This window comes from Equus przewalskii, chromosome 9, assembly GCF_037783145.1.
Source record: "Equus przewalskii isolate Varuska chromosome 9, EquPr2, whole genome shotgun sequence".
Lineage (NCBI taxonomy): Eukaryota > Metazoa > Chordata > Mammalia > Perissodactyla > Equidae > Equus > Equus przewalskii.
Window position 1 is genome coordinate 73,612,678 of NC_091839.1, and position 27,952 is coordinate 73,640,629.

General features: G+C 38.1%; 1 protein-coding gene across 20 annotated transcripts; it reads left to right on the forward strand.

The window, feature by feature from the left end:
• Positions 1-3,137: 3,137 nt before the first annotated feature.
• On the forward strand, positions 3,138-27,056 carry RNF146 (ring finger protein 146). 20 transcript variants are annotated; one of them, XM_070559363.1, is made up of 5 exons: positions 3,197-3,322; positions 13,705-13,806; positions 20,415-20,454; positions 21,005-21,064; positions 25,349-27,056. In XM_070559363.1, the coding sequence occupies exon 5, from the start codon at positions 25,350-25,352 to the stop codon at positions 26,409-26,411; it is 1,062 nt and encodes a 353-aa protein (XP_070415464.1). In that variant the 5' UTR covers positions 3,197-3,322; positions 13,705-13,806; positions 20,415-20,454; positions 21,005-21,064; position 25,349; the 3' UTR covers positions 26,412-27,056. The 20 variants fall into 20 exon arrangements, with proteins under 20 accessions (XP_008542874.1, XP_008542895.1, XP_008542881.1 ...); XM_070559358.1 differs by lacking the exon at positions 21,005-21,064 and adding an exon at positions 23,076-23,202; XM_070559368.1 differs by having other exon boundaries at positions 3,201-3,322; positions 13,710-13,806.
• Positions 27,057-27,952: the final 896 nt, after the last annotated feature.

A 27,952-nucleotide genomic window follows, 5' to 3' on the forward strand; every position in this document is an offset into this window, starting at 1 on the left:
TCCATAAATAAATAAATGCCCCAATGTACATGATTATAAAACCATTGAATGTTGACTTCCTAAATCTTAACCACTTTGAGAAAAAACATATTTGCTGCCTGTACAACTGTAGGGTATTTCCGTTACATAATAGGGTGCACTGTCTAAGTGTCAGTTTATTAAAAGAATAATATATTATTCTTTTCATTCATTATAAAATAATGAAGGATTCTGTCAAAAAACAAAATAGAGCATTTATTCTTATCTTTCAACGCTATGCTCAATGAGAGGTCATGTCATCTAATGAACAAGCACGGACTCTGGAGGTAATATAATAGCTGATATTGTCAACATAAAACATCTAAAAATCAATACATACATCATATATATATACAACCAGGGTTAGGAAAGGCATGATCAACTTTACAATCAAACTGTAAAATCTAAGTCAGGGACTGTTTTGTGCTGGGCTATTTCTCAGGCATACAATTATCATAATTCAGTTGTAACTTCTGGGGCTGCAGTAGGAACACTGAGAACCAGTAAAAGAGAGAGCATTGATTATCACATTAGGTAAAGGAAAAACACAAAGAAAACTGTCTACTACACATTATTTACAAAGGAATTCTACTAGAAAAGTAGCTATTATTTGATTACTGTAAATAGAACAACATCAAATGGTAGGACAGAGACCAAGCTAAGCAAAACAAATAACATCTAACGTTTTTGGGTGTTGGGAGGATAGTATGGGGAAGAGGGGTGCCTGGAGGAGATATGTGGTATTCATGAAGCATTTTATACACTTGTGGGAAATAGACAGTGGGTTATGAATAACGAGAAATTCCTCTCAGTATGTTGCAACTCCTTTATCTTTGATTCAATGAAGCAAAATAGAATGCCATGACAGTAACATTATTATAGAAATGCCCTGAATCTGTTAGGCTCTGATTTATTTCTTTAAGTAAATCACTTGAAAGTTTGGAGAGTTTAACAGTTACTGGAAACCAATTACTTTTAAAACACTTCTGGGGCCGGCTCTGTGGCCGGGTGGTTGGGTTTGCGCTCCCCTGAGGCAGCCCAGGGTTGAGATCCTGGGCGCGGACATGGCACACTCATCGGGCTACGTTGAGGCGGTGTCCCACATCCCACAACTAGAAGGACCTGAAACTAAGATATACAACTGTGTACAGGGGGGGTTTGGGGAGGTAAAGCAGAGGAAAAAAAAAAAAAGATTGGCAGCAGTTGTTAGCCCAGGTGCCAATCCTTAAAACACTTCTGACAATGTTGACAGGTGCTATCCTATATTGTTCATAGAGATAAACATCACTATCTTTCAGGTGGCTGGTGGAGGTTGGGTGCATACTATTTCATACATTCAGCTCTCCTATATATACACAATTGCTGAAAAATAAGAATTTCTTATTTATTTATATATTATTTGGTATATAAATGTGTGCACACATATTCATTTATTCATTCAACATATATTTACAGAGAGCCACTCTAATAGTGTCAGGCACTATTCTTGGCAGTTGCGATACAAAACAGAACACAAATTCCTGCCCTCAAGAGATATATGTTCTAGTGTGGAGAGACACACAATAAAGATGAATAAGCAAACTAAATCATCCCTTACATTGTGAAAAGTCTTAGAGAGAAAAAATAAAGGGAGAGGATAAGAAATACTGGGAGGGGGTGATGTCATGATTTAAAATAGGGTGGCAAGTAGAGGACTAACTGACAAGATCGCATTTGAGCACAAACAGAGGGAGGAAGCTATTAAGGGGAAGAGCGTTCTAAGCAGAGGGAACAGCAACCGCAAAGACTGAGGTTGAGAGCTTGTGTAGAGTTGTCTTGGAACACAAGGCTGAGTGAGCACTTTGTGAGGTCAGACAGGCAGCGGTTTTTACTCTGTTTGGGGAAGCCATGGAAGACTTTGAAGAGAGGAATGGTATGATCTGACTTTCTTCTTCATAAGTTTGCTTCGGCTTCTGTGTTGAGAATAAACTTAAAGGAAAGCAAGGACAGAAGCAAGACAACCAGTCCCTGGGCTACTGCAATAATCCAAACAACAGATGTTGTAGGTTATAGCAGAGACGGTAAGTAGTTGGATTCGGGACGTGTTTTGAAGGAAAAGCCAACAGATTGTTTGCAAAATGGACATGGAACATAAGAGAAAGAGAGGAATTAAAGACGAGTTTGGACAAGGAAAGATGGAGCTATTCACTGAAATGACTAAGATTATGGGTGTGGCTAAGAGAGATTTTAAAGCCTGGAAGGGCATTTTAGTGGGATTCTTATTGATTAATTCCATTAATTAATTCCAGATAGAATATAAATTACAATTAACTCATAATTAACAGAATATAATAGTCATTTAGAGAACCCGTTCTAAACATGTGCCTAGAACAAGTGAAGACCAGTGAATAACTTTTCCTAAATTACAAGTATTTATGGACCAGGAAACATACCTGTATTGTGATCCCGGCTGTATCTCGAGCAGGAAAGTCTTTGAGCAAGTCCTTTAACCTTGTTATATCTCTTTCTTAACTGATAAAATGAAGAAGTGGACTAGATGAACTCTTACAGCCCCTGACTGCATTCAAATCCCAGCTATGCCTGTTTCTGTAAACTGGGACTAACAAGTGTACCCACCACATAGTTTATTGTGAGCTAAAACGTGTAAGCACTTCGAACAACGCCTTGCACATTGTTAGTTAATATTAGTATCTCTCTTCAAGATGGGATCTTCAAGTATATACCAAATTTTTCCTATTGTCTGTTCATGGGTTGTGTAGGAGAGAGGGATGATAAACTGGAACGTCCTAGAGGTAGGTTTTTTTGTTGTGAAAGAGAATAACCAGTACTTTCCCAAGGGCTCTTCACCCCAAAATGCAGCTAGGCGCGCCCAAGGGCTTCTTCTGGGTCTCCAGGCTGGGTTTATGAGCAGCACCACCTGCTGGTCCTACATGCGTCTTACTTCCTCAGCCCCGAATCTCTGGGGGACCGGCGTTCTTTCAGAGTCTTCTGCACCTAATCACAAATTACAAAAATTACAAAGCAAAACATAAAGCAACGACAGGGATCCACGCAGCCAAAAAGTAGATCCTCAGAGGCAGGAGCAGGCAGGGGCCGCGCGGCGCGCTCCGGGGCGGGGCGTGGGGAACTGCGAGGGGCGGGGCTGGCGAGAGCTCCCTGGTGCACGGCGCTGCTTCCGCCCCGCGCGGCCCCGCCCCCGCGCCGCGTCGGGCGGTCACGTGACGGCCGCGCGCGTTCCCGGCCGTTGCGGGCTCCGAGGCCGAGGAGAAAAGACTGCGAGGCGGCCGCGGCCGGGGCCCGAGAGGTGGGAGTCGGGGCGAAGCCCTCGCGGGGGCAGGGGCAGCTCTGCCACTCCGGGATCCTGACATGGGGAGAGGAGTGACGGCCCGCGGTGTCACCTCCAGTGGCGACCCGCTCCTGGTGGGCCCTCAGCGCCGGGCCTGAGGGGCGGCGGCGGGGTCAGGGTCCGGGACGGTGGTGGACGCCCTTGGGCCGGCGCGGCCGCGGCTGTCCGCCCCAAGCGACAGGGACAGCGCAGCCCTTCCCGCCGCCCCCACCGGGGCTGCTGTCGCAGGCGAGGAGACTGTGACGGGCTCGGCTCTGTCCGAGCCACCGCAGCCCCTGCCCTGGGCGACGGCCCGGAGCTGGTCACGGTCGGGGTGCGAGAGGCGGAGCAGCGGCCATTACTGCGCAGCCTCTTCCGCCGGTGTCCTCGTCGCTGCCTTTGGTGGCGGCCTGGTCCCTCCCCTCTCCCGTGGTGTCAGGCCTCTACCGGGAACCGTCTGGCCCCAGGATTTAGGGGCGGCGATGGTTTGAGGGTATCCTGCTCCCTGCTTCCCGTGTGGAGGCCTCTGCCCGGCCTTGGGTCAGATAGCAGCCGGGGCGCACCGGCCCTGCGTTTTGTCTTCTCCCAGAGTGTCTCTAGCCGTTTCTTTCTCTTCCTCTCTCCCACCTCCTCCTGCTCAGGGTCTGGGTCTTGCCTCATCCGAAGAGTAGCCCCTCCACCGAGTCCTGGTTTAAACCCAGCGCTGCACAGTCTTCGTTGTTTTGATGGTTATTAAAGCATCGGAATCATTAAGAGATCTCTCGATACCCGTTGAGCCTCCAAAACCTCAATGCGTCTTCAAGCGGAGGCTGTTGCTTTGTTCTCGTGGCTGCTGGGTGCGGAGTTCTCTCCCTACCCCCATCCCGGCTGAGAGAGTACGGGTCTTCCTTGTTGTCGCCGTTCCGCTGTCCCTGGGCGTCTAGAGAAAGGCTGCAAAATTGTTTTGAGTTTACACACACATGCTGGCAACTAGATCTTTTTTCCTTGTAATCCATTTTCTTATATGTGTTTGTTTCTTTTCCCTAAGTGCTGTTTTAGTGAGCACTTATTGTTCAAGTTTCGAAAGTGCCTACGTTTTGTTCCAGTAATATTTTTGTAATATTAAACAGTGTGAAGTTGAGGGAGGAGAAAGCCAAGAAATAATTGAAAACGCTTTGTCTTTGTATGGTTGACATTTCAGGTGCTGGGGCGCACCCCTCCTTTGCAATGTGTGTACTTTTTAAAATAGGATGTGGAAGAATAACGTTGGCATTGAAAGCAGTATATAGTTACAGAAATTGGAAAGCTTAAGACTGTTTTTTGTCTCTTTAATAGATGGATCTATATTTAGACTTTTAAAAGACGTGGCATATAGGACGCGTGTAGAAAATGACTCGCACAAGTAACAGGGTTTATGATGTTGGCTTTGCTGTTTCTATGACCAGCAAAAACTGTTTTTGTTGAGTGTCTGGGTGCTCTAAAAACACAGAAAATAGGTCAAGTAAATCTCATTGTAAACGGAAAACCGGAAGAGTGAGAGCCACTCTAGAAATAGATTTTGGATGTGTTTGTTTTAGCCTCGTATGTCTTAAATTGGAGCATTTCGTTAAGCCTGATCTTTGATTTAGAATTTATGTTTCAAATGGGCCAATGTAAGTTGTGGGAAAAATGAAAATAATGGTCAACATTTGAAGGTTTTTGTTATTTACTGGTGGTTAAAATTTGGTAGAATTGTAATCATCAGGAAAAATGTTTTTCCAACTAGCTGGTCATTAGACAAGAGGAAGAAAAAGAGAAATGGCGTTTTTTCTTTTAGGGGACATATGTCAACTGGTAAAGTATTTTATTTCAGTTTCCACCAACTTGGATTGTCGGAAGAATGGGGTAGAATGTTTTTGAAAGGATCCGAAAATGATTTCTTGATTTAATAGAAGAAAAAGATAGTATTAAATCTTTTCTTTTCACACTATTGGTCTGTTCAAAGAATATTATTTTGTGTATTAGCCATTTACTAGCGTGAAACTCCTGACACACTGTCAGTTGGGTATTGAATGCTTTTTTCCCCCAGTGTTAGTAATAGAAGGTGCTGAGCCATTTTCATTCTCTTGCCTCATTTCTGGTTGTGCCTAAGGAACCTGAGTCCACAGGCTGGATTAGGAACAATCTTTGTGGGTATGGAAACCATCTTATTAACATTCTGCTACAACCACCTGTACTTATTTATGGACTATTTAGTGTTCATGGCTTACTACTTTTGGGGTTAATTAAAACAAAACCTGTTGCTAAATGCCTGTTAATTAAAGTTTAGAATTTAGAATTACAGAAGCATAGACTAGGGTAAAATGACAGAGACCTGGGAGTTATGACTTGACCAAGGTCACACAGATAATTAGTAGCAGAGCCTTTCTTATTTACAAAATGGTTGCAAGCTATGAAACTGCTGTTTGATGTGATTAAAAGACAATATTTTTCACATTCACATTTCGTGTTTTGCTAAAATAAAATATAAAGGCTGTATTTTTTGGGGGGGAGTGTAAAGGTTTAATGCTTGAGTATGAAGATTGTGAAGGCCTTAGATTGCCATACAGTAATGTTTGCAAAGGGAAGTGCTATACAGTAAGGGAAATAATTCTTTAAAATAGAATAGTGTAAAGTATTGGGCCCCATTTAGTTGAAATGAGTTTTGACTGAAGACTTGTTTCTCAATGTGACCTGTAAGCTGAGTTTTAACAAGGGATGAGAGGGAAAGCTAAAAATGGAAACATTAGGGCGTTTGGTTACATCTCTTGATTTGTGACTCTTTCTGAAGAAATTTTAAGTTGTATCTGTTAAATTACACCCAATTTCTCTATTCCTTTTTTTTTTTTTTTGCTGGCCCTTGCTTTTTTTTTTTGAGTTTGTATACCAAAAGGTGGAAGGTTTCCAGTGCTTTTCTTTTCTGTCACTGATAGCTTTTATATAGAATGTTTCCTGTTTTGTGTATTTTGAATAAATAAAGAGTAAAAACTATTTTATTAAACATTAGCTGTTAGTGATTGGAAGAATACAGGAAGTCTTCAAATCTTTATGATTTGGTTTTGTTATATGCATCTTTTCTTGATTCGTTCTTTAAAAAAGATAATCATTAATTTGAATTGGTTATCTGAAAAAAAAACTTGATTTTTGTCGACCTTGTGACTGACTTGAAAGTAGAATTGTAATTAATCCTAGATATTTTCAGAGAAAATAATAGTATATACAAATAATAGTGTGAATTTGTTGAGTGGTCACAAATTATAACTAGTGCAATATTACTTCCTTTTCGGTCATACTTATATAGTTGGTTGAGTGGGTAAATGATTTAAATCCACTAATGATCTCTAAACTCTTTTATATATTTTTAAATTTAGTCTGTCACTTTTTTCCTCCACAGTTGTTAAGAAATATTTAGTTTCAAATTTTTTTCTTTTTATGTTGCCTTCCTAGTTCATTTCTGTATAAATTTGCACCTAAAGAAGGAACCTTAACTCATTAACTAATTGATATTTGCATGTCAAAATATTTGGTATGTTTTACTGTAGTATTCATAAATTGTATGGAGTTTGGTGTATAATTTACAAATCTTCATTGCAGCAGGATTTATATATGTTTGAATTATTTATGTTTGCCAAATTAATTCTGGCCTGTGGTTAGAATTACACTGTTCTCTGTTATGTCTTTCTTGAAAGTAAAAGCCTCTCCCTTCCTCCATTTAAAAAAATCTTTAGTTTCAAATGTAGAAGTTCTCTGAGGGCTACTTCACATGACCATTCTGGGTGTGACATGCCATGCTGTATGTTGTGCGCAGTTGGCATTATAATTCTCAGAGGCTATAGTTGATGAGTCAATTTGGCAGAATTGGGACCACCTAAAACAGTCAATTTTGATCACGACAGAATATGCGATTTTCTTTATCTGTGCCAGCAAAGGTGTGGGTAAAGTAACATGGAGTTCGTTTTCTTTATTCACTGATTCTTGTAGCAAATTGCCAGTTTTGTGTTTAAAAAAAATTGTCAATATGCAAAACATTCTAAACCTGCGTTGCCCACTAAGGTAGCCACTAGCAACATGGAGAAATTGAGCACCTGATATGTGTCTGGTCTGAATTGAGTTGTGTGATTTCAGTGTGTACACACACACCCATGCACATGAATGTAAAATATCACAATAACCATTTATTTATATTGAATACATGTGGAAACAGTAATGTTTTGAATATATTGGGTTAAATAAAATAAATTATTTAAATTAATTTTACCTGTTTATTTTTATTGTTTTTAATGTGGCTAATAGGAAATTTGAAATGATGTATGTGGCTTACATGGTATTTCTATTAGATAATGCTATTTTAGACCTTTTCTCTGAGATACAGTGTATTGAAGAAAATATTTTTTTGAAAGAGATACTTGAGTTTGAATCCCATCTCCCAATATTGATAGCATTGTGATTTGGATTAAATCCTTGTGGGCTTGGGTTTCCTCATTTGTAAAATGGGCATAATCATATCTCAAAAGGTTGTTTTGAGGATTCAGTGGTATAAGGGTCTGCTAGTGCTTCCTGAATTTTAATATGCATATGAGTCACCTGGAGATGATTCTGTAGGTGAGATGCGGCACTCCAGATTTTTCGTTTGTAAGGAACTCCCAGGTAATGCTGATATTCCTGGTTGGGGACCACAGTTTGCGTAGCTGGGATCTAGATTACTACATAGGTTTTAGTTCATTTTCCTTCCCCCAACCATTATTATCTATGTAGAGTCTACTTTGAAAATTATCCATGGGATATAGGAATTGGAAAAGTCATTGTAGCTTGTAAGATTTAGTATAATTGGTTTTATTCTTGGATATTTTTATCTGCGTTCTGGAGAATTCATTGCAAGTGAACAATAGTTGGGTAAATGATGAGCTTGTCAAAAGATATAAAGATAGCTTGAATTTTATGTTTGTAAATGTAGTAACTCCCTCTGTTGGATTTTAAGTTCTTTAAAGAAAGGATTAGAACTTAGATATCTTTTATCTTTTGTGGCTGGATGCCTTGTTCACAATTAGAACTTAAATGTTGTGTTATGTGAGTAAATAAATTTAGGTTTTTGATATTTTATTTCTCTTAACAGTTATTTTAGGAGCTTTTTCATTCATCTAACAAATATCAGTTTAAGTCAACAAAAACTGATTGGCAGTTTACTAGCCACCTAGAAGTATACAAACAGTCCCTATCTTCTTGTGGCTTGTAGTTTAATAGAAGAGTTGGAAACAAACAAATAATTTCAGTCCATATGGTAAGTTCAGTAATAGAAGAATGTATAAAATATAGGGGAGGGAACAAGTTTTTTGGAGGTAGAGGAAGTGCTATTAGCATTCATAAGCTGTAAAAGAGATAGAGTGTATCAGGCAGGAGGAAATACAGAACTACAAAGGGAAGTTTGGAGAACTATTAGTAATTTGGTATAACTAGAGTTGATCTGTGAGAGATAAATAAGACTAGAGAGTTCTTTAGGTTTCAGGTCATTGAGGCCTTTGAATGTTGTCCTTAGGAGCTTTGCCTTTTCATTGTATATGCTGGAGAGCCAGTTTAGGGCTTCACATATGGGAGGTCTATTTTGCCTTTTGAGTGTATCACTCAGAGACTTGGTGAATAAATTTGAGGGGTGATGCTGAAACAAGATAATCAGACTGAATAGTAGTCCAGGTAAGAGATGATAGAGGTGTAATCTAGGGCACTAGCAATGGCAAGACAGTAGAGGATAGATTCCAAAGGTGTTAAGGGGAAAAGTTGACAGAATTTGATGTGGTTGGTTGGAGAGAGGGGTGAGAAGAAGAATTTTCTGTTTTTCTTTATCAGCACTTATTGGTGAAGGCATGGAAGCTGAGATGTCACATTGTAAGATTCATGCAGAGATGGGGGTTTGTGGAGTACGTGTAGATGAGAAACAGTGATAAGAGGGAGTCAAGGATTCTGTTAAGAAAGAAGTTACAATGGCTGGGCTCCAGATTGGGTAGGAAAGCAAATGAGATCAGAGCTGAATAAAGGAAAGGAGGTGGTCCAGAGACTGGAGCCAGTCTCCGTGAAATTAAAGAGCAGTTTTGGGAATGAGTGAGTAAGTGACCAGCAAGGACCAGAGCTTGCAATTTGAGAGTGAGATCAAGATTTTAGAGAGGCAGCAGTTTGAGGTGGCATTTAGTTCCAAATGTGGCCATGATATTTTGTTGCTGCTGGTGGGGTGAAGTTCATTGAATTCAGGATTTGAGGAATTGAAAACAGAGGACAGTGTTTCTCAAATTGTATCGATGCATTACCTGCATTGATATCATTTGGGGTGAGATTCCTGGGTTTACACCCCTGTATACTGGCTTAGAATCTCTAGTAAGGGCCTGAGAATGCACATTTCTAACAGGCAACCTCAGTGGGGCAAATTTAAGAATCTCTGAGTTAGCTGTTGGATGGTTCATTCTCATGGATATTTTAAAGATTTTATTTTTCCTTTTTCTCCCCAAAGCCACCCGGTACATAGTTGGATATTTTTAGTTGTGGGTCCTTCTAGTTGTGGCATGTGGGATGCCTTCTCAACCTGGCTTGATGAGCGGTGCCATGTCCCCGCCCAGGATCCGAACCAGCAAAACCCTGGGCTGCCAAAGCGGACCACTAGAACTTAACCACTCGACCACGGGGCGGCCCCCTTCATGGATATTTTAAATAGGTTCATAGCCGTGTGTCAGGAGTTAGGATGAAGAGGAGGGCCAATAGTGAGAAGATTAAGTCAACACCTTAAAGATTAAGAAAGGACAGTTATAGGGGATTATAGCCAATGGTAGAGACTTCAAAGAATAACTGTTTTTGTTAAGAGTAACAATGTTAGAATAGTGGAGTGTTTCCTCCTGTCTGGTGTCTGAAAATGGGCAGTTTCTGTTTTGAGTAGGCTGCAGAAGGGAAGTGAATGGAGTCTTCGGTGGTGCTATTGAACTAGGCACCTAGAGGGTAAAGTGAAAGAGTTGGGGGAGTCAGAACAACGCAGCCCATATCTGGTAAAGACTGAGTTCTAAACTCAGAGTAAAACAGATAGGTTGTTTAGAAACCCTTTTTAATCAGTTAAAAATTCTCCAGTTTTGAAACACTTTTTGTTCTGTTAAACATTTGATGGGATAAGCTGCCTTGTGTTTAAAGACCGTGTATCATATTAAAAATATTTATCTTTAAACATGAAAATCTAGATTTTTTTAGGGAGATGGATTCCCACGCTATGAGAGGCACATGGAACTGAAAGAAGATTGAGATCTCTCCTATGTTGTCATGACTGTGAGGCCTATTTTCTCTTTAGTCATTGTGTATTGTTGATTCTAAGTTCCATGTAATATGTGCCTCCTCCAGTGGGTGTGGTGAAGTGGAAGGAGGAAATACTAAACAAGAAGAAGAGGATTAGTGGCTGAGATGATTTGGTTGGTGCCTCTGGATTCCCTGGACAAGAGGCATCTTGAGAGAAGGTTGGCTTAATGGCTATAAACTTGGACATACATATAAATAGCAGAGGTCCTAGTTAATGTGACCACCTAACCTTCTCACACACTTCCTCCTTGTAGGAAGGCGATGGCTATGGATACCTTCTGTGTAGGCTACTTTGTCCATAGAGAATTTGTTTCACTTAAAGAAAATTTTTATTGTGGTAAAATATAAAATAACATGAAATTTACCATTTTAGCCATTTTTAAATGTACAAATAAATGGCGTTAATTACATTTACAGTGTTATGCAATGACCACCACGGTGTATTTCCACAACTTTTTCATCACCTCAAACAGAAACTCTGTACCCATTAAGCAGTAACTCTCTCTTTGTCCCTCTCCCTAGCCCCTGGTAACCTCTAATCTACTTTCTGTCTGTGAATTTGCCTACTTTCCATATTTTGTATAAGTGGAATCATAGAACATTTGTCCTTTCGTGTCTGGTGTATTTCACTTAGCACAGTGTTTTCAGGGCTCATCTGTGTTGCAGCATGTGTGAGAACTTCATTTCTTTTTATGGCTGAATAATATTCCATTGTATTTATATACCACATTTTGTTTATTCATTCTTCTGTTGATAGGTACTTGGGTTGTATCTACTTTTTGACTTTTGTAAGTAATTCTATAGTGAAGATTGGTGTGCAAGTATCAGTTTGAGTCCCTGTTTGCAGTTCTTTTGGGTATATACCTGGGAGTAGAATCGCTGCATTATGTGGTAATTGTATGTTTAACTTTTTTGAGAAACCTCCAAACTGTTTTCCACAGTGGCTGCACTATTTTACATTCTTACTAACAGTGTGTGAAGGTTCCAATTTCTCCACATTCTCACCAATGTTTATATTTGTTTGTTTTTCATTATAGCCATCCTAATAGATGTGAAGTGGCATATAATGGTGGTTTTGGTTTACATTTGCCTAACAACTCATAATGTGGAGCATCTTTCACGTACTTCTTGGCTATTTCTATATCTTCTTTGAAGAACTATCTACTCAAGTCTTTTGCCCCCCTTTTTTTTTTAAAGGTATGCTTTTTAGTGAGAAAGATTGGCCCTGACCTAACATCTGTTGCCAATCTTCCTCTTTTTTTCCTCCCCAAAAGCCCAGAACATAGTTATATATCTTAGTTGTAGGTCATTCTAATTCTTCTATGTGGGATGCTGCCAGAGCATGGCTTGATGAGCGGTGTGTAGGTCCATGCCCAGGATCTGAACCTGTGAACCCTGAGCTACTGAGGGGAACACGTGAACTTAACCACTTGGCCATGGGGCTGGCCTCTTGCCAATTTTTTAATTGGTTTTTTTCTTTCTTTCTTTCTTGTTTTTTTGAGGAAGATTAGCCCTGAGCTAACATCTGCTGCCAATCCTCCTCTTTTTGCTGAGGAAGACTGGCTCTGAGGTAACATCTGTGCCCATCTTCCTCTACTTTATATGTGGGATGCCTACCACAGCATGGCTTGCCAAATGGTGCCATGTCTGCACCCGGGATCTGAACCGGTGAACCCTGGGCTGCTGAAGCAGAACATGTGCACTTAACTGCTGTGCCACTGGGCCAGCCACCTAATTGGTCTTTTTCTTGTTAAGTTGTAGTTCTTTATATATTCTGGATATTAAACCCTCATCAGATAAATGATTTGTAAAGATTCTCATTCTGTAGGTTGTCTTTTTACTTGCCTGACAATGTCCTTTGATATACAAAAGTTTTTAATTTTGATCAAGTCCAATTTATCTATTTTTTCTTTTGTTCGTGCTTTTGGTGTCATATCTAGGAATCCATTGCCAAATCCAGGGTCATGGAGATTTATCTCTATTTTTTCTTCTAAGAGTTGTATGGTTTTACCTCTTATATTTAGGTTGTTGGTCCATTTTGAGTTAATTTTTATGTATGGTGTGAAGTAGGGGGTCTGACTTCATTCTTTTTCATTTGGAAATTCAATTGTCCCAGCATTTATTGAAGAGACTATTCTTTCCTCCATTGAATGGAGTTGGCGCCTTTTTTGAAAATCAAATGGCCATAGATATATGGGTTATTTCTGGACTCTTCTCTTCTATTGGTGTATTTGTCTTTCCTTATGCCACTACTACATTGTCTTGATTACTGAAGCTTTGAAATTGGAAAGTGTGAGTTCTCCAACTTTGTTCTTTTTTTTCAAGGTTGCTTTCGTCATTTCGGGTCCCTTACATTTACATATGAACTTGATGATTGACTTTTCTTCCATTTCTGCAAAAAAAGGCTCTTAGCATTTTGATAAGAATTATGTTGAATCTGTGGATCACTTTGGGTAGTATTGTGATCTTGATAGTCTTCAATCCATGAACACTAGCTGTCTTTCCATTTATTTAGCTCTTTAATTTCTTTCAGCAGTGTTTCTTGGTTTTCAGTGTACAAGTCTTTTACCTCTTCAGTTAAGGTGATTCCTAGTTATTTCTTCTTTTAGATGCTATTATAAATGGAATTGCGTTTTTGATTTCCTTTTTGGATTGTTGACTGCTAGATATGGAAATGCAGTTGACTTTTTTGTGCATTGAACTTGTAACCTGCAATTTTGCTGAATTTTTTTATTAGCTCTAGTAGCTTTCTTGGAGATTCTTTGGGATTTTCTGTATAGAGAATAGAGATAATTTTACTTCTTCCTTACCAATTTGTATGCCTTTCCTGTCTTTGTCTAATATATTTGCTCTGTCTAGAACTTCCAGTATAGTGTTCAGTAGCAGTGTTGAGAGAAGGCATGCTTCTATTGAAATTTTTTCACTTTTAAGATAAAATTTGCCACTCAGTTTTGTTAAATGAAAGGATCATACATAATCGACTGATTTTGTTGATCTTAATTAGTATGTGGAAAAGTTAATGTTGAGATTTTTTTCTTTTGCAGCACAGGATGAACCAGCAGTGGAAGAGAAAATCCTGCCAACTGGCTGAGTGAAGATGCTGTTTTAGTTTTGTGACAGGCATCTGTGGGATCTGTAATAGGAATGTAAGTATGGCGTCATCATGGTTTTTCCAAAGCTGCAGTAAATTAAGTGAATTCCTATAAAATGCAAAAAATCAAGTATCTGTCATATTTACTTCTAATTATACAAAATGAGCATTTTGTATTGACTTACAGATATTTTATTGAGTTAGCAGTTTTATTCACATTAGATTATTGTTAATGTAGATATCCAAAAATCTCCTCATAGGGAAAAATCTCTGTAAAGTAAAACTGAAGACAGAGGAATTTGCTCATAGGAGGCTAAAAAACTGGAAAGATCTCCAGGTCTTCTAGGTTCTGCTTTCTCTTTACACAGTAATTTACTTAACCAAACTAGACAGACAGTGCTAGCTTTTATAAATAAGAAAGACTTAGGAGTTATAAAATACTAGTTATTAAAAGCTTGTTTCACTAAATTAAATTGATTTTTTAAAAATTGACTTTTTAAAAATTTAGTACATTATTACATTTTAATTCATATTGAATTCACTTGAGTCCCCAGTTTTACTAGTTGTGTTTTGCTATCATCTAGTCTTTGTGAAATATGCTTTAAAATGTTACACTATCTTGATCTTGCCCATATTGAACTTTATTCTATTCTTGGTGGAACATTTTTACATGATGAACATCATAGTTCTATTTTCCAAGTTAATATGAACACTGTCCAGTTTGATGTTACTCAGGAAAAATGCAGTGAACATTTTACTGACTTTCACAGACTTAGTAATCACAGTGTTCAAAATAGTGGGCCAAAGAGTGACCCTTGTAGATATTATTTCACATGTTCTCCCAGTTTGACATATAACTATTGCTATGTACTTTTTCAATATGATGCTTTGATTATATATTCCCTTTAAAAGTATGACCATATCATTCTTAGTGTTGAGAATTTGATAAAAGAAAAATGAAACCAGTAAGCATTTTTCTTTAAGTTGGGGCTAATATATCTTTTATTTAATCCTGTTCATATGTTACCTGTCTGTCTGTATATAGACATACTGTGTTTTACTGTGCTTTGCTTTATTGTGCTTCACTGATACTGCGTTTTTCACAAGACCCTCCACCAGCAAAAAGATTATGACTTGTTGAGGGCTCAGATAATAGTTAGCATTCTTTAGCAATAATGTATTTTTTAATTAAGATATGTAAATTGTGTTTTTGGACGTAATGCTATTGCACACTTAATATACTACAGTATAGTATAAACGTATATTTTATATGTACCGGGAAACCAAAACATTGGTGTGACTCACTTTATTGAGATATTCACTTTATCATGGTGGTCTGGATCTGACCCTGCAGTATCTTCAAGTTATGTCTGTACATATACAGTCATGTGTCACTTAATGATGGGTGTACATTCTGAGAGATGTGTCGTTAGGTGATTTTGTCAGTTGCATGAACATCATTGAGTGTACCTACACAAACCTAGATGGTATAGCCTACTACAAACCTAGGCTATATGGTACTAATCTTAAGGGGACGAGCAGCGTATGTGTGATCTGTCATTGACTGAAACGTTGTTATGCGGTTCATAACTGTATATATTTTTATTTTGTAGGTCAGATAGTCTAGGTGCTGGCCATAAAGAAACTAGACTATGGTGTAGTAAGTGAGACATGTATATAATTAATAAGCAGTGGAAGAAATGCCATATTGAGGTAACAATGAAATGCTTTTGGAACTGAGAGGACTTCTTCCATCTGAAGGGTTCAGAGTGAACAGAAGAACTTTTGGCTTGGTCTTAAAGAATGAATAGAATTTTAACAGTCTGAGAAAATTAGGAAATATTTTTCAAGCCAAGGGAATGAGAAGGGCACAGCTGCCTAAACATCAAGGCATCTTCGGGGAGTCGAGGAGCAATCTCATGTGGTAGGAGAAAGAGACTTCAAAGTTAGTATAGGGAATGAGTGTGTAATTAGTACCTACTGCATTGCCAGGTGCTTACTAGGCATTTTACTTGGATCATTGAATTTAATCACTGAAAGATAGTAGTAACGTCATTTACTGATGAAGAAACAGAGAGATGAAGTCATTTGCCCTAGGTCAGTGTTACCAAATTTCTTTAAGAATAATTCCCTGGGGCACTTGTTAAAAACACAGATTTTTAGACTCTAACCCAGATATGTCCACATTTCCAGGGAAGAGCACACCAGCTAATTCTTACCTTTAGAGAAGTTTGGGAAATTCTGTTCTAGGTCAACACGGTGAGAATAAATGATGGAGCCAGGATTTTAGCTAAGTCTGTTTTACTCTAAAGGTTGTGTCAGTGTACTTGAAAGCTAATGCTTAGGAATTTGGATTAGATTATGTAGGCAGTAGGAAACTATTGAAGATTGAGCAGAGAGAAGACTAATTAGACATGATTGAACTGAGGATAGATGAGAGGGAGAAAGGACGGAAGTCAGGGAGGCTACTTGCAAGGTCGATATTTTGTACAAGAGTGTGTCCAGGAGGCCAGAATTAGGGTTACAGACTTTGGGAATGAACAGGACACATTGTCAAGAAGTTTCTGTCATAGAAAAGAGAAGTGGCCAAGCAGTAGGGGAGCACTGAGAATGGCTTCAAGTTTTATCCAAGATGGAGAACAAAGGAAGAGGATGCAGGTTCAGAGGAACAGAGAATTTTATTTTTAGTCATGTTTGATTTCAGGTGCCTGGAGAATGTTGAGGCAGACGTTTTGAAAACGGAATTGGAATTATAGGTCTTAGGTGGAATGGTTCTGGATATTGGATTTTGGGAGTCATGTAGGTGGCTATTAGTTTGAAATAATCAGTAGATTGTCTAGGCATAGCATATAGTGTGAAAATAGGGCCATCCGCAGAGCCCTTGTGAGGAATACTGGTGATTAAGGGTAGCTAGAGAAGATAGAAAAAAATGAAATAGAAAGGAGAATTGAGAGAGAGAGTACCATCTTAGAAGTGAAGAGTGTAAAGTTTTAGGAAAAAAGTTGGTGGTTAACTGAATGATAATTCAGTGCAATGAGATCAAATAGCTTAAGACCAAAAGAGACCATTAGATTTAGCCTGTTAGTTGATTTTGAAATTTACCAGTAGAGAATATTGATTAAGATCTTGGAGGAATTGGGATGCACTAACACCAGAAATTGAGGGGTTAGCTGTAAAAACAACTAGCAGTACCCCATCCCGAGCCAAGAGGAATGATGATAAAGTAGCATGAAGATAAAGATAAATTTTGAGGATCCATTCTTATCTAATTTCTTAATGATAAAGGAGTCCAGGATATCTTTTAACTATAAGGTTGGAAGTTTTGTAATAGTTTTTGGGGAGAACAGGGAAATCAAAATAGCTAGTCAGTATATGGTGCTCGCAAGTTTTGCACCATACATTTCACTACAAAAGTGGAAATTTTCATGAGTTGGAGAGTAAAAGTTCTCTCCTTTCTTGACCCTTCTTTTTTGCAACTGTCTCCCTTCATGGCTTTTGTGGTGGTGATCTCTCTCTATTCCCCATCCGTCTCTGACCGTTCCTTACATCTTTTGCAGACTGTTTTGCCTCACTTATAAATGTTGGAGTAGTCCACGGTTCTGTGGTTGGCCCTTTTTTGTCTGCTCTTTCTATGGGTTTAATTTGGGCATTCATCCATTTTCATGTCTCCAAGAACCGTGTATGTATTGGTGACTCATCAGATTTCTTTCAGCTTAGATTTCTTCAGAGTACCAATCCAGTAAACTCAACTATCATCTGCCTATCTTTATCTGGGGACCTTATAAATATCTCAGAGCCATTATGTCTGAGATGAAACTCTCCTCAAATGCTGAGTCTTAATGGATGGTGCATTTCTGTTTCCTTAGTATTTCCTGTATTCTATTCTTGGAATCTTACATTTGCATCCTCCCTCCCATTATCTTATACCTAGATTACCATAAATCCTAGTTTCCTTTTTACCCCATGCCATCAAGTCTTTCTCCAAACTGCTGTCCAAATGATCTTGATAAATTACTGGACTGTCACTTCCTAACATGAAAGCTTTCGGTGAATTCCTTTTGCCTCCTTAGGGGTTCATAGAGATCTTTGAACCCCTTCAAATTATATTTAAGATTTCATCAAACTCTTAATAAGCCTGTGACCTAAAAATGTTAAAACCATTGACATTTAGAATAAATGTTTAAACTCATTAAGATAGCACAATGTACAGCACTTAGTCTTGCATGGTACATTTCATCCATTCAAAACGTCTCTTTCCCCTTCCTGCTAGTTACCATTTCTTCCTTTGTGCTCTCTGGTATCTTACGTCTATCATAAAACCAATAAGTAATGCATGTGTTCGTTAATTTACCTGCTCCTACACTTCGATGGCAAGTATTAGTATGCATCTCCTTCCTAGTGCCATGGGTGTGGTGGATACTCAAGTACTTTGTTCAGAATTGAAAGGGAATAAAGGGAAATTCTGAAAGCGACAGAGAGCTCTTGAGGCAGGTGATATAAATTTCGTTCCTTTATCAGTCTGTGAAATTTCTTAGTAACTGGTTGAAACTTTATCTTTCCTGAAATTATTGACATAGTTCTTACATTTAGATAGCCATAATTATTTTGGAGGCAATCTGTAGCAGTTAAGACCTGGATTTGAAACTGAGATTTGAAGTTGCCTCAGTCGCTTATGAACTAAGTACTGTGGCTTTGGGCTGAGCTTTCTGTACCTCAGTTTCCTCATCTGTAAAATAAGGAAAACAATGGACCCACTTTATAGGGTAATGCGAGGATTAGATGTAAAGTGCTTCAAACAGTGCTTGGCACATATTACACAATCAGTAAATGTTAGTTGTTATATTTTAATGTAATAGAAATATGCATCAACAAACACCCAACAGAGATTAAATACTCACCATTTACAAGACACTGAATAATTTGAAAAGTTAAGAATTTTGTCTCAAGGTCTTAGGAATGGTCATTGTTAAAATTGAAATTTTTAAGGTGTATTTTTAACTTGTATTAAACTTCAAACTCCTTTTATTCTAGCAGAGCTAAAGATTTGAGGAATTTTTTCTTTTAGAAAATAGTCAAAGTTTTGGGAAGGAAGTTGACATTCTTTTTTGATAGGTCTGCACGGCTCAAAAGGTGGTGTGTTAACTTATTCTTTGTTCCCTTTTTTGTGTTTGTAATTACATTTGGAGCCCAGACTTTTAAAAATCTGATTTTTTTTTTAATGGTTTTTTGTTTTGGAAGATTGGCCCTGAGCTAACATCTGTTGCCAATCTTCCCCTTTTTTTTCCCCTCCCCAAAGTCCCCCAGTACATAGTTGTATATCCTAGTTGTAGGTCCTAGTTTTCCAGATGGGATGCCACCTCAGCATGACAAAATGTGTGGTGCTAGGTCCACACCCAGGATCTGAACCAGCAAACCCTGGGCCACTGAAGTGAGCATGTGAACTTAACCACTCGGCCATGGTGCTGGCCCCTGATTTTTAATATTTGGAATTTTTATTGCTGGCTAAAAAGTTCTTCAACACTATGTAAGCTGAAGACCTTTTTCACTTATAGTAATTTTACCTTTCTTTGACTAGGTGTCTTCAAGAAGATTAAACAAAATCTGAGTGCTTGGAGATTTCCACTAACTCTTTCCATATCTCTCTGTATTTTGTCTTCTTGAACAGAAGGCTTACAAGTATTAGTAGACACTTATTTGTCTTCCAGAAATATTTTATATAATTTGTCTATGGGAAGAAGAAGAATGGGATTTATGTTTAAAAGTTCTAATATCTTGTTAAGAATTCAGTTAGTAAAAAAATCTTTGAAAATGAGTGCTATGTTTATTATGTTCTTCAGCGGAGTTGCATTAACTTCACTCCAAATTTCTATGTATTAAATTTCTCTTAGTTTAGTAACCAGGAAATAAACTCCCTTTTTCAAAATGACCTCTGGAGTTTCCTAAGATATTAGTTAGGGAATACCTCTCTTTGATTAGCATTAACTCTCTAAAATCCTTGCTCTACAAAAAAGAAAAAATAAGCATTTCTTATTTACATATTGGTATGATCTTTTGCACACATTTAGCCTCCAGCCTATTTGAAGATCATGAAACTATGCAAAATAGAGACTTTGTAGGGTAGATTAAAATGATAAAAATAATCTTGAAGTGTATGTTTTACAGGCCAGCTAGAGGTTTGGGTCTCTTTGTCTTTCTCTTGTTATATAGCTTAGTTGTATCTTGTCCACTGTTTGTGCCTCAGCCAGAATTATGTAAGCAGTATCTACTACATTTTTCTCCCCATTTCTTAGTTGGTGACAGATTAACAGTATACTTGGTGGGCTAAAGAGAATCAGAATTTAAAAGTTGTAAATTCACAGTTGAAAGTACTTCAGATGAAATAATGAAGCTTTAGGGTCTGGTGTCTGTTTCCTGATGAAGTTTATCCACTCTGACTTCATTCTATTGAGGAAACTGAAATACCTGCCCAAACAGGACTGTTTTGCCTTTTCAATGTGTGGCTTTTACAGTTTGTGCCTTCCCCTGGGGTGGTGCTGTTTCTAGTTTTGAAATTACATGTTTAGGTTTATTCATGCAGGTAAGAGTAAGAGTCATGTAAAATATTGATCATATTCAACAGGGTAGAGAGTACTGTTTTTAGATTGAAAACTTTATTTTTTGCAGATAAGCTAACTTGCATCTGATGGAAAATAGACTTTTTTGGGTAAGTTTTACTTAAATACATCAGGTTTTGAAATTATGTATTTTTTTAAATGTATGGCATTCATCCAAGTTACATATTGGATATTTTGTTTACATTTTACAAGGCTTTATTTTTCTTTGTTAAAAAAATTTTAGAGGGTGGCCCAACGGCGTAGCTAACACAAATTTTAGCTCAGGGCTAATCTTCTTAAAAAAAATTCTTTTTAACTTTATTGTCCTGTCCTTTGCCCAGAAAGTACCTAGATCGTTTAGGATGTGGACTTGTTTATGTATAAGATCTTGCTGCTGTTTTTCCAAAGTAGTGATGAGAAGTAGCTTATTTCTCCATTTTGTCTTATGAATGGAATCAAACATCTTTCTTACTCATTTAAATTACTACTTGTGGTTGGATGCCTTTGTTAGTTTCTTTTTCTTTTTGGGGGCTTTAAATAAATAGGGAAATTTAGAAAAAGATTTTTCAGAATTTCATTGACAACTAATTTCTTTGTCCTAAATTGAAAGAATATATTGTTTCCCCTTCTACCGCTAATTTTAGTTGTTTTTGTTGCCAGGATGTTTAAAGTTATCCAGAGATTTACATGTAGCAATAGGACCTGATGAATTAAAACTAGGTAGGCAATCCCTTAAAATTATAATTATTTTCACAGTTACTCTTTCCCTGAGATTGACCTGTATGTAGCTTTTGCCAATAAACAGAAAAGTGAGAATGAGAAGCTAAATTCAGTTAGCAAATATTTATTATATACTTTGTGGTGAGCATGTATTAGATATTGTAGAAGAGGCTTTCAAAAACACAGTTTTATGGTTTCACCTAATTTATTGTCACTTTACAAGAATTTTGAGTCAAAACATGAGTTATTCTCATTTTACTGATGAGAAAACTGAAGTCCCAGAAGCATGGTGTGAGTGTTGTGATTTTTTTTTCTAACCAATTAAAAGTACATTGGGCGCTGCTTATAGTATTTGGCAGAATTGAAAGTAATATACATGGGCTGTTACCACAGTGTAAGATTACCTGGGGCAGACAAAAGTATTCTGAATTTTTTGCCAAATGACAAAGGAAATAGGTGGTACTTTGTCTCTTGCCCTTTGAGGAAATACTAAGACTGTATTTAAGAAATACATAGGAGTTTTTGAGAGTCTAACAAAATGTGTTGGTGCACAGGGGTTGGCCCAGTGGCATAGTGGTTAAGTTCATGTGCTCTACTTTGGCAGCCTGGGGTTCGCCATTTCAGATCCTGGGTATGGACCTACCCACCACTTATCAAGCCACGCTGTGGCAGGTGTCCCACATAAAAAGTAGAGGAAGACGGGGGCATAGATGTTAGCTCAGGGCTAATCTTCAAAAAAAAAAAAAAAAAGTGCTGTGCACAGCCAGTTCTTTTTAGGGGAAATAGGTGGGGGACACTAACGGACAGTTGAGAACTATGTGGTTTCACTTGTAACTTAGATGTTTAGTTCCAAAGTCTTTGAAAGCAAGGGTTTATCTCAAAATATTTTGAAGCTCCTGTAGTGCCTAACACATATTAAGAGGTCATATTTGGTTGACATAGGTTAGGAAAAAGTTGTACTTTACTAGTTTCTGTAACCTAGAGTTTCTGGTTAAGGAATTGATTGGCTATGTAATTAAAGGTTGAAAAAAAGAGTTTGGAAAGTAAGCATTTCATAGTGATCAGTTTTCCAGTGAGACTGTGTGTTGCTGCTTTTTCTAGATGAGTGCAGCTTTTTCAAAACACTTAGTATCATTTTGAACCTTGCTTATTGAGGAACCTAGGACACAGAAAAAGCAGTAAGAGAATGGATTGTTGTCTGATCGAATGTGCTGTGATGAATCCTAATATTATTCAAGTTTTGATAAGTGTAAACATTTTTACTCACTACCCTTTCCGTAACCACTGGAGCCATTTTTGAGTGCTTGATCTTGGAAAAAAGCAAAGATCCTCATTAGAATTAAATTATAAATGTTTCATGTTTCAAATGGTGAATCAACTGGTACTTGTCACTCACTTAAAGTAGCAGTTAGTTAATGGTTTATAATCTCTGAGATCTTCACCTCCATTTCTCAATCTTTTTACTTATCACTGGTCTACTCCATCAGTTTTTCCCCTTTTAAAATATCTGTGGTTTCCTATTATTATGGGATAAAATCAAATCAGATGTTTCTTTAGCAGAGCGCAGTAAGGCCTTCATGGTCTAGCTTCTGATTCCCATTACAGCTTTATCTCCTGCTGTTCCATTGCTGATTTAACTCAGTGTCTTGAGTCTCCTGCACTCCCCAGCCTCCTCTGTACCTCAAGCTTTATAACCTGTGTCCATCCTATCTCTCCCCCATCAGTATTACTTTTAATAAGTATTCCTAACATATTTTGATTACTGTAGGAATCAGGCCATCATGTGATTATCTGCTTGCTTGCATGTATGTTTCCTTACTTAACAGAGAAGGTGTGTGTCTTACTCATCTTTAAATCTATCAGTACTCAGCATTGTATATGGACCGTAGTAGTTGTTTAATAAATGTTGATCTGAATCAATAAGGCAGAAGTTCCAAATTTTATGCCAGCATTTAAGCCCCATAAATTCCAACTTGACAGACTTTTTTCTCTCTCTCTCCTTCCTCTTCAGGGCAACTTGGATATTCATGTCATTTTTCCCCTTGGTCTTGCATGATTGTAACGGGTGTGGAGCTTTGGTGATTACAAAGTGTATTTTTGACTCTTTTCACATAAGTTTTATAAACTCTGATTTGCAGGTAAGGAAATTTAGACAAAGGGTTTAATTTAGCCCAGCACTGGTGTCACTGTATAACAGCTGCCTTAAGCCAAAGTATCCTTTGGCCCTTAGCCAGCTGCAGCTATTCATTATGTAGTCTTCAGTTTGCTTCTTCAGGGCTGATCTTTAAATGCACTGACAATTTTTGTACATTCCCAAGGTATGCTCAAGTAAATGCTTTAAAAAAATATTTATCAGTCCAGTGGCTTAACTTGCTGTTATTTAAAATAAAATAAAACCTAGAAATCTATTTTATAGTATCACATATTCATATTATTCTTTGAAAATTTATATTCATTTTCTTAGCAAATATTGAATGTTCTCTATCTGCCAGATCCCACATGGGAATACAGAGATGAGCCAGAAGTGATCTGTCCCCTGCCCCTTTAAAGCCCACTTGCTTTAAGGGAAGACTGACAATAACAAAGTAATCACACAAATAAGTACAACATCGCAATTCTGATAACTGCTAGGAATGACAAGTGCATAGTAGCAAGAAGTTAAAAAACTAGGATGATTTGGCCTAGTCATGGAGGCTTTTTCAAGAGGGGTATAACATGGGTAGTAGTTTGCCCATGGTGGGTGGTGGGAGGCAGGAAGTAAGGAAATCTTCCATAGAAAGAAAACCTAGGTTTGGAGAGAATAGCTAGTATGGCTGGAAGCCTGATCAAAGGGAGGTTTGATATGAGATGAGGCCAGGCTGGCATAGGAGTGGGGGCCCGATCACGCAGGGTGTACATATCCTGGTCTTTATCCAAAAGTCAACATTTTTAAGGAAGGGGTAAGGCTGGACCAATTAAAAAGCGTATACAATAATTTAATAAGCAGTGTTTACTTGGTGGCTAGGGAAAGAGAGAGATGGATAGTAGATAGATTCAGGAGATATTTAGGAGACAGTTGATAAGACCTGATGTTTTGGATGGGGAGGGGTAGGAGAAGGGCAGTTTCAATGGTGGCTTTTTGGCTTGGATAAGCAGATGGATAGTGGTGTCACCAGAGGGGCTTTTAGGGAATAAATAAGGAGGAAACAGATCATGAGTTTAGTTCTTGTGCCTTTAAGACATCCAAGAAGAGACCTGAAATGATGATAGCAATCTGTGAGTCATTTGTATATAGGTAACAGTTGAAGCCATGAGTATAGATGAGATGATCTTGAAAGAGTACAGCAAGAAGAGCATATAGTTTAGGAAAAGGCAACAACAAAGGCCATTAGAAGAGAGATCTTCATGGAGGGGAATGAAATGACTGGTCTAACCAGTGTTTTTAGATATACAGAAGGGAAAGGGAACTTCTTAGATTTCAGCTTTGGTCTTAATTTCATATGGTCTACTTGTCAAGTACTAAAAGTATATTAATATATGGCAATATTTGCAAAATTGCCACTTAGTAATATCCTAGTAATATCCTAAAAGCCTACAAAATTGTCACTTTCTGTAATTGTAATTTCAGTTACTTTTAGCCATTTTCTGTTTTTCTAACTACTTTCCAGACTGTGAAATCAGTCTAGAATGGATTGTGCCTTTTTAAATCTTTGCATTTAGTTTTTTTTTTTTTCAAAGATTGGCACTTGAGCTAACATCTGTTGCCAATCTTTTTTTCTTCTTCTCCCCAAAGCGCCCCCAGTATACAGTTGAATATTCTAGTTGTGAGTGCCTCTGGTTGTGCTATGTGGGACACCGCCTCAGCGTAGCCTAATGAGTGGTGCCATATCCGTGCCCAGGATCCGAACTGGCAGAATCCCGGGCCACCGAAGTGGAGCACATGAACTTAACTGCTCGGCCATGGGGTTGGCCCCTAATTCTATCTTAAGAGTTCTGTGACTGAGTAGAAATGGTCTATTTATTTAAAATCTGTGATTGGATTTTTTTTTTTTTGTCTAACAATTGTATGCCTCATTGCCCCTGACAAGTAAAAGTTAAAGGCATACAAATCAAAAAGATTTTTGTACACAAGTTAAGAGTTTTTTTCCTCTACTTTCATCTTTGTATCACCATTGTCTAGTATGTGGCTTGCATATAATGCATATAAAAGGTACTTCGTAAGTGTTTTCTGAATTGTTGAATTAAGATATTGGAAGAGTTAAAACACGATTTTCATATTATACGTATTTTTTCTCACTTTCATAGGATGGCTGGCTGTGGTGAAATTGATCACTCAATAAACATGCTTCCTACGAACAGGAAAGCGAATGAGTCCTGTTCCAATACTGCGCCTTCTCTGACTGTCCCTGAATGTGCCATTTGTCTGCAAACATGTGTTCACCCAGTCAGCCTGCCTTGTAAGCATGTTTTCTGCTATCTGTGTGTAAAGGGAGCGTCATGGCTTGGAAAACGATGTGCCCTCTGCCGACAAGAAATTCCCGAGGATTTCCTTGACAAGCCAACCTTATTGTCACCAGAAGAACTCAAGGCAGCAAGTAGAGGAAATGGTGAATATGCATGGTATTATGAAGGAAGAAATGGATGGTGGCAGTATGATGAGCGCACTAGTAGAGAGCTGGAAGATGCTTTTTCCAAAGGTAAAAAGAGTACTGAAATGTTAATTGCCGGGTTTCTGTATGTTGCTGATCTTGAAAATATGGTTCAATACAGGAGAAATGAACATGGACGTCGCAGGAAGATTAAACGAGATATAATAGACATACCAAAGAAGGGAGTAGCCGGACTTAGGCTGGACTGTGATGCTAATACCGTAAACCTCGCGCGAGAGAGCTCTGCTGATGGAGCGGACAGTGTATCAGCACAGAGCGGAGCTTCTGTTCAGCCCCTAGTGTCTTCTGTAAGGCCCCTGACGTCAGTAGATGGTCAGTTAACAAGCCCTGCAACACCATCCCCTGATGCAAACACTTCTCTGGAAGACTCTTTTGCTCATTTACAACTCAGTGGAGACAGCATAGCTGAAAGGAGTCATAGGGGGGAAGGAGAAGAAGATCATGAATCACCATCTTCAGGCAGGGTACCAGCAGCAGACATCTCCATTGAAGAAACCGAATCAGACGCCAGTAGTGATAGTGAGGATGTATCTGCACTTGTTGCACAACACTCCTTGACCCAACAGAGACTTTTGGTTCCTAATGCAAACCAGACAGTATCAGATCGATCAGGAACTGATCGATCAGTAGCAGGGGGTGGAACAGTGAGTGTCAGATCTAGAAGGCCTGATGGACAGTGCACAGTAACTGAAGTTTAAATAAATTAAGTCTTCAGCTCCATGCTCAAGGTTATCTGTAAATTTTTGCCCACGTAACCTTACACACTCATCCCTAGTAGTGCATTTCGGGAGTTGGGGTGGGAAGGGGTATGGGAAGGATAGGCCTGTAATTAAAACGTCTAACATGTCTCTGTTGAGAAATTTATTTAATGTAAGGAACTGGGGTGTTAATAGTTGAGAGCTCTTTAGTAATAACCCAGTTTTCTTGAGGCCTGTTTATTTTATAGTTTTTAAAAAAATTTCTTCAGTTCTTTTGGCCAGCGTCTGTGTATTATCTGTGCATTGACAGTCCCATCTGACTCTTGCATTTTGTCTTTTTTTTTCTGCATGGATTGACATAAAACCATTACTAAAATTTGGCACCTATGAGATGTCTGGTATCAGTATGAACAGGAAGCTTAATTAATGTGAGAATAGATGACTAACAACTATTTAACAGTAGTCACTGAGCTGGACATGTAAAGACACCAGCTGATACCTTAGGATTCGGAATCCCATCTGTAGCTCACTCATGGCACCCCATGGGCTTTGCTGTCTAGTCCTCGTAGTTTGAGGTTCTCTTGATTTGCATTGTTCTTTGATTACAGAATTTATAATTTAATAAATACTAGAGTTTATCAAAAATAATTTGTCTCTTGTTTGAGTCTGGAAAGGGGATGGAAACATTTTGACATTGGTGGCCAAAGGTCACTAAAAAGGTGGTGTTTTGAATTAATGATATTCAGCTTAAAGAGTCACCTGCTCAGAAATGTTTGATTTCTTTACAGAGGATATTTAAACACAATCTAATCTACAGGCAATATGCATGGAATAAACATGTATGGCAGTAAACCTAGAGCCTGTGAGACTTAAATTGCTTAAATAACTGATAGTAGAGACCACATATGTTTTAGATTTTCCTTGCCGGTCTTCATTAGTGATCTAACACTAATCTGAATTAAATGCTAGACTTATTTATAAACAGCATTAGTAGACACAAATTCACTTTACACAAAATGTTGTAGAATCTAGGGCACGGTAGAAAGTGTTGGGTTAATTTGGTAATCTGGAATTTGGTTCTGAAAAAGAGTAATGGGAGTTTGTCTCTATTTTCCTAACTCAGAACAGTAAGATCATATTGATGAAGCATATGCAAATTATTTTTAATGTGATTTTCAAATGTGAATTGAATGTTACAATAGCAAATAAAAACTCACTACTTTAAAACTATCTTTTACCTCTTGTTGTGATAGGTTAGAATTGGGACTTCATTCTTTGACATATGTTTTTTAAAGTCTATTACTGAGATGATCATAAAAGTTTGAGTTATACATTTTTATTAAATTTACTTTTAAAAGATACCAGTTATCAAAAGAAGAAAGGCTAGTTACTTTTGAGAAAAAAATAGAAATCTGATGTAAAATGCAAATATATGTTACAGGATGCTTCCTGAGTCCCTTTGAAGTCTTAGGCAGTTTTGATGTGGAGTTAAATTTTATTACTACATAAACAGTACTACTTACTACTTGTTTAGAAATTCC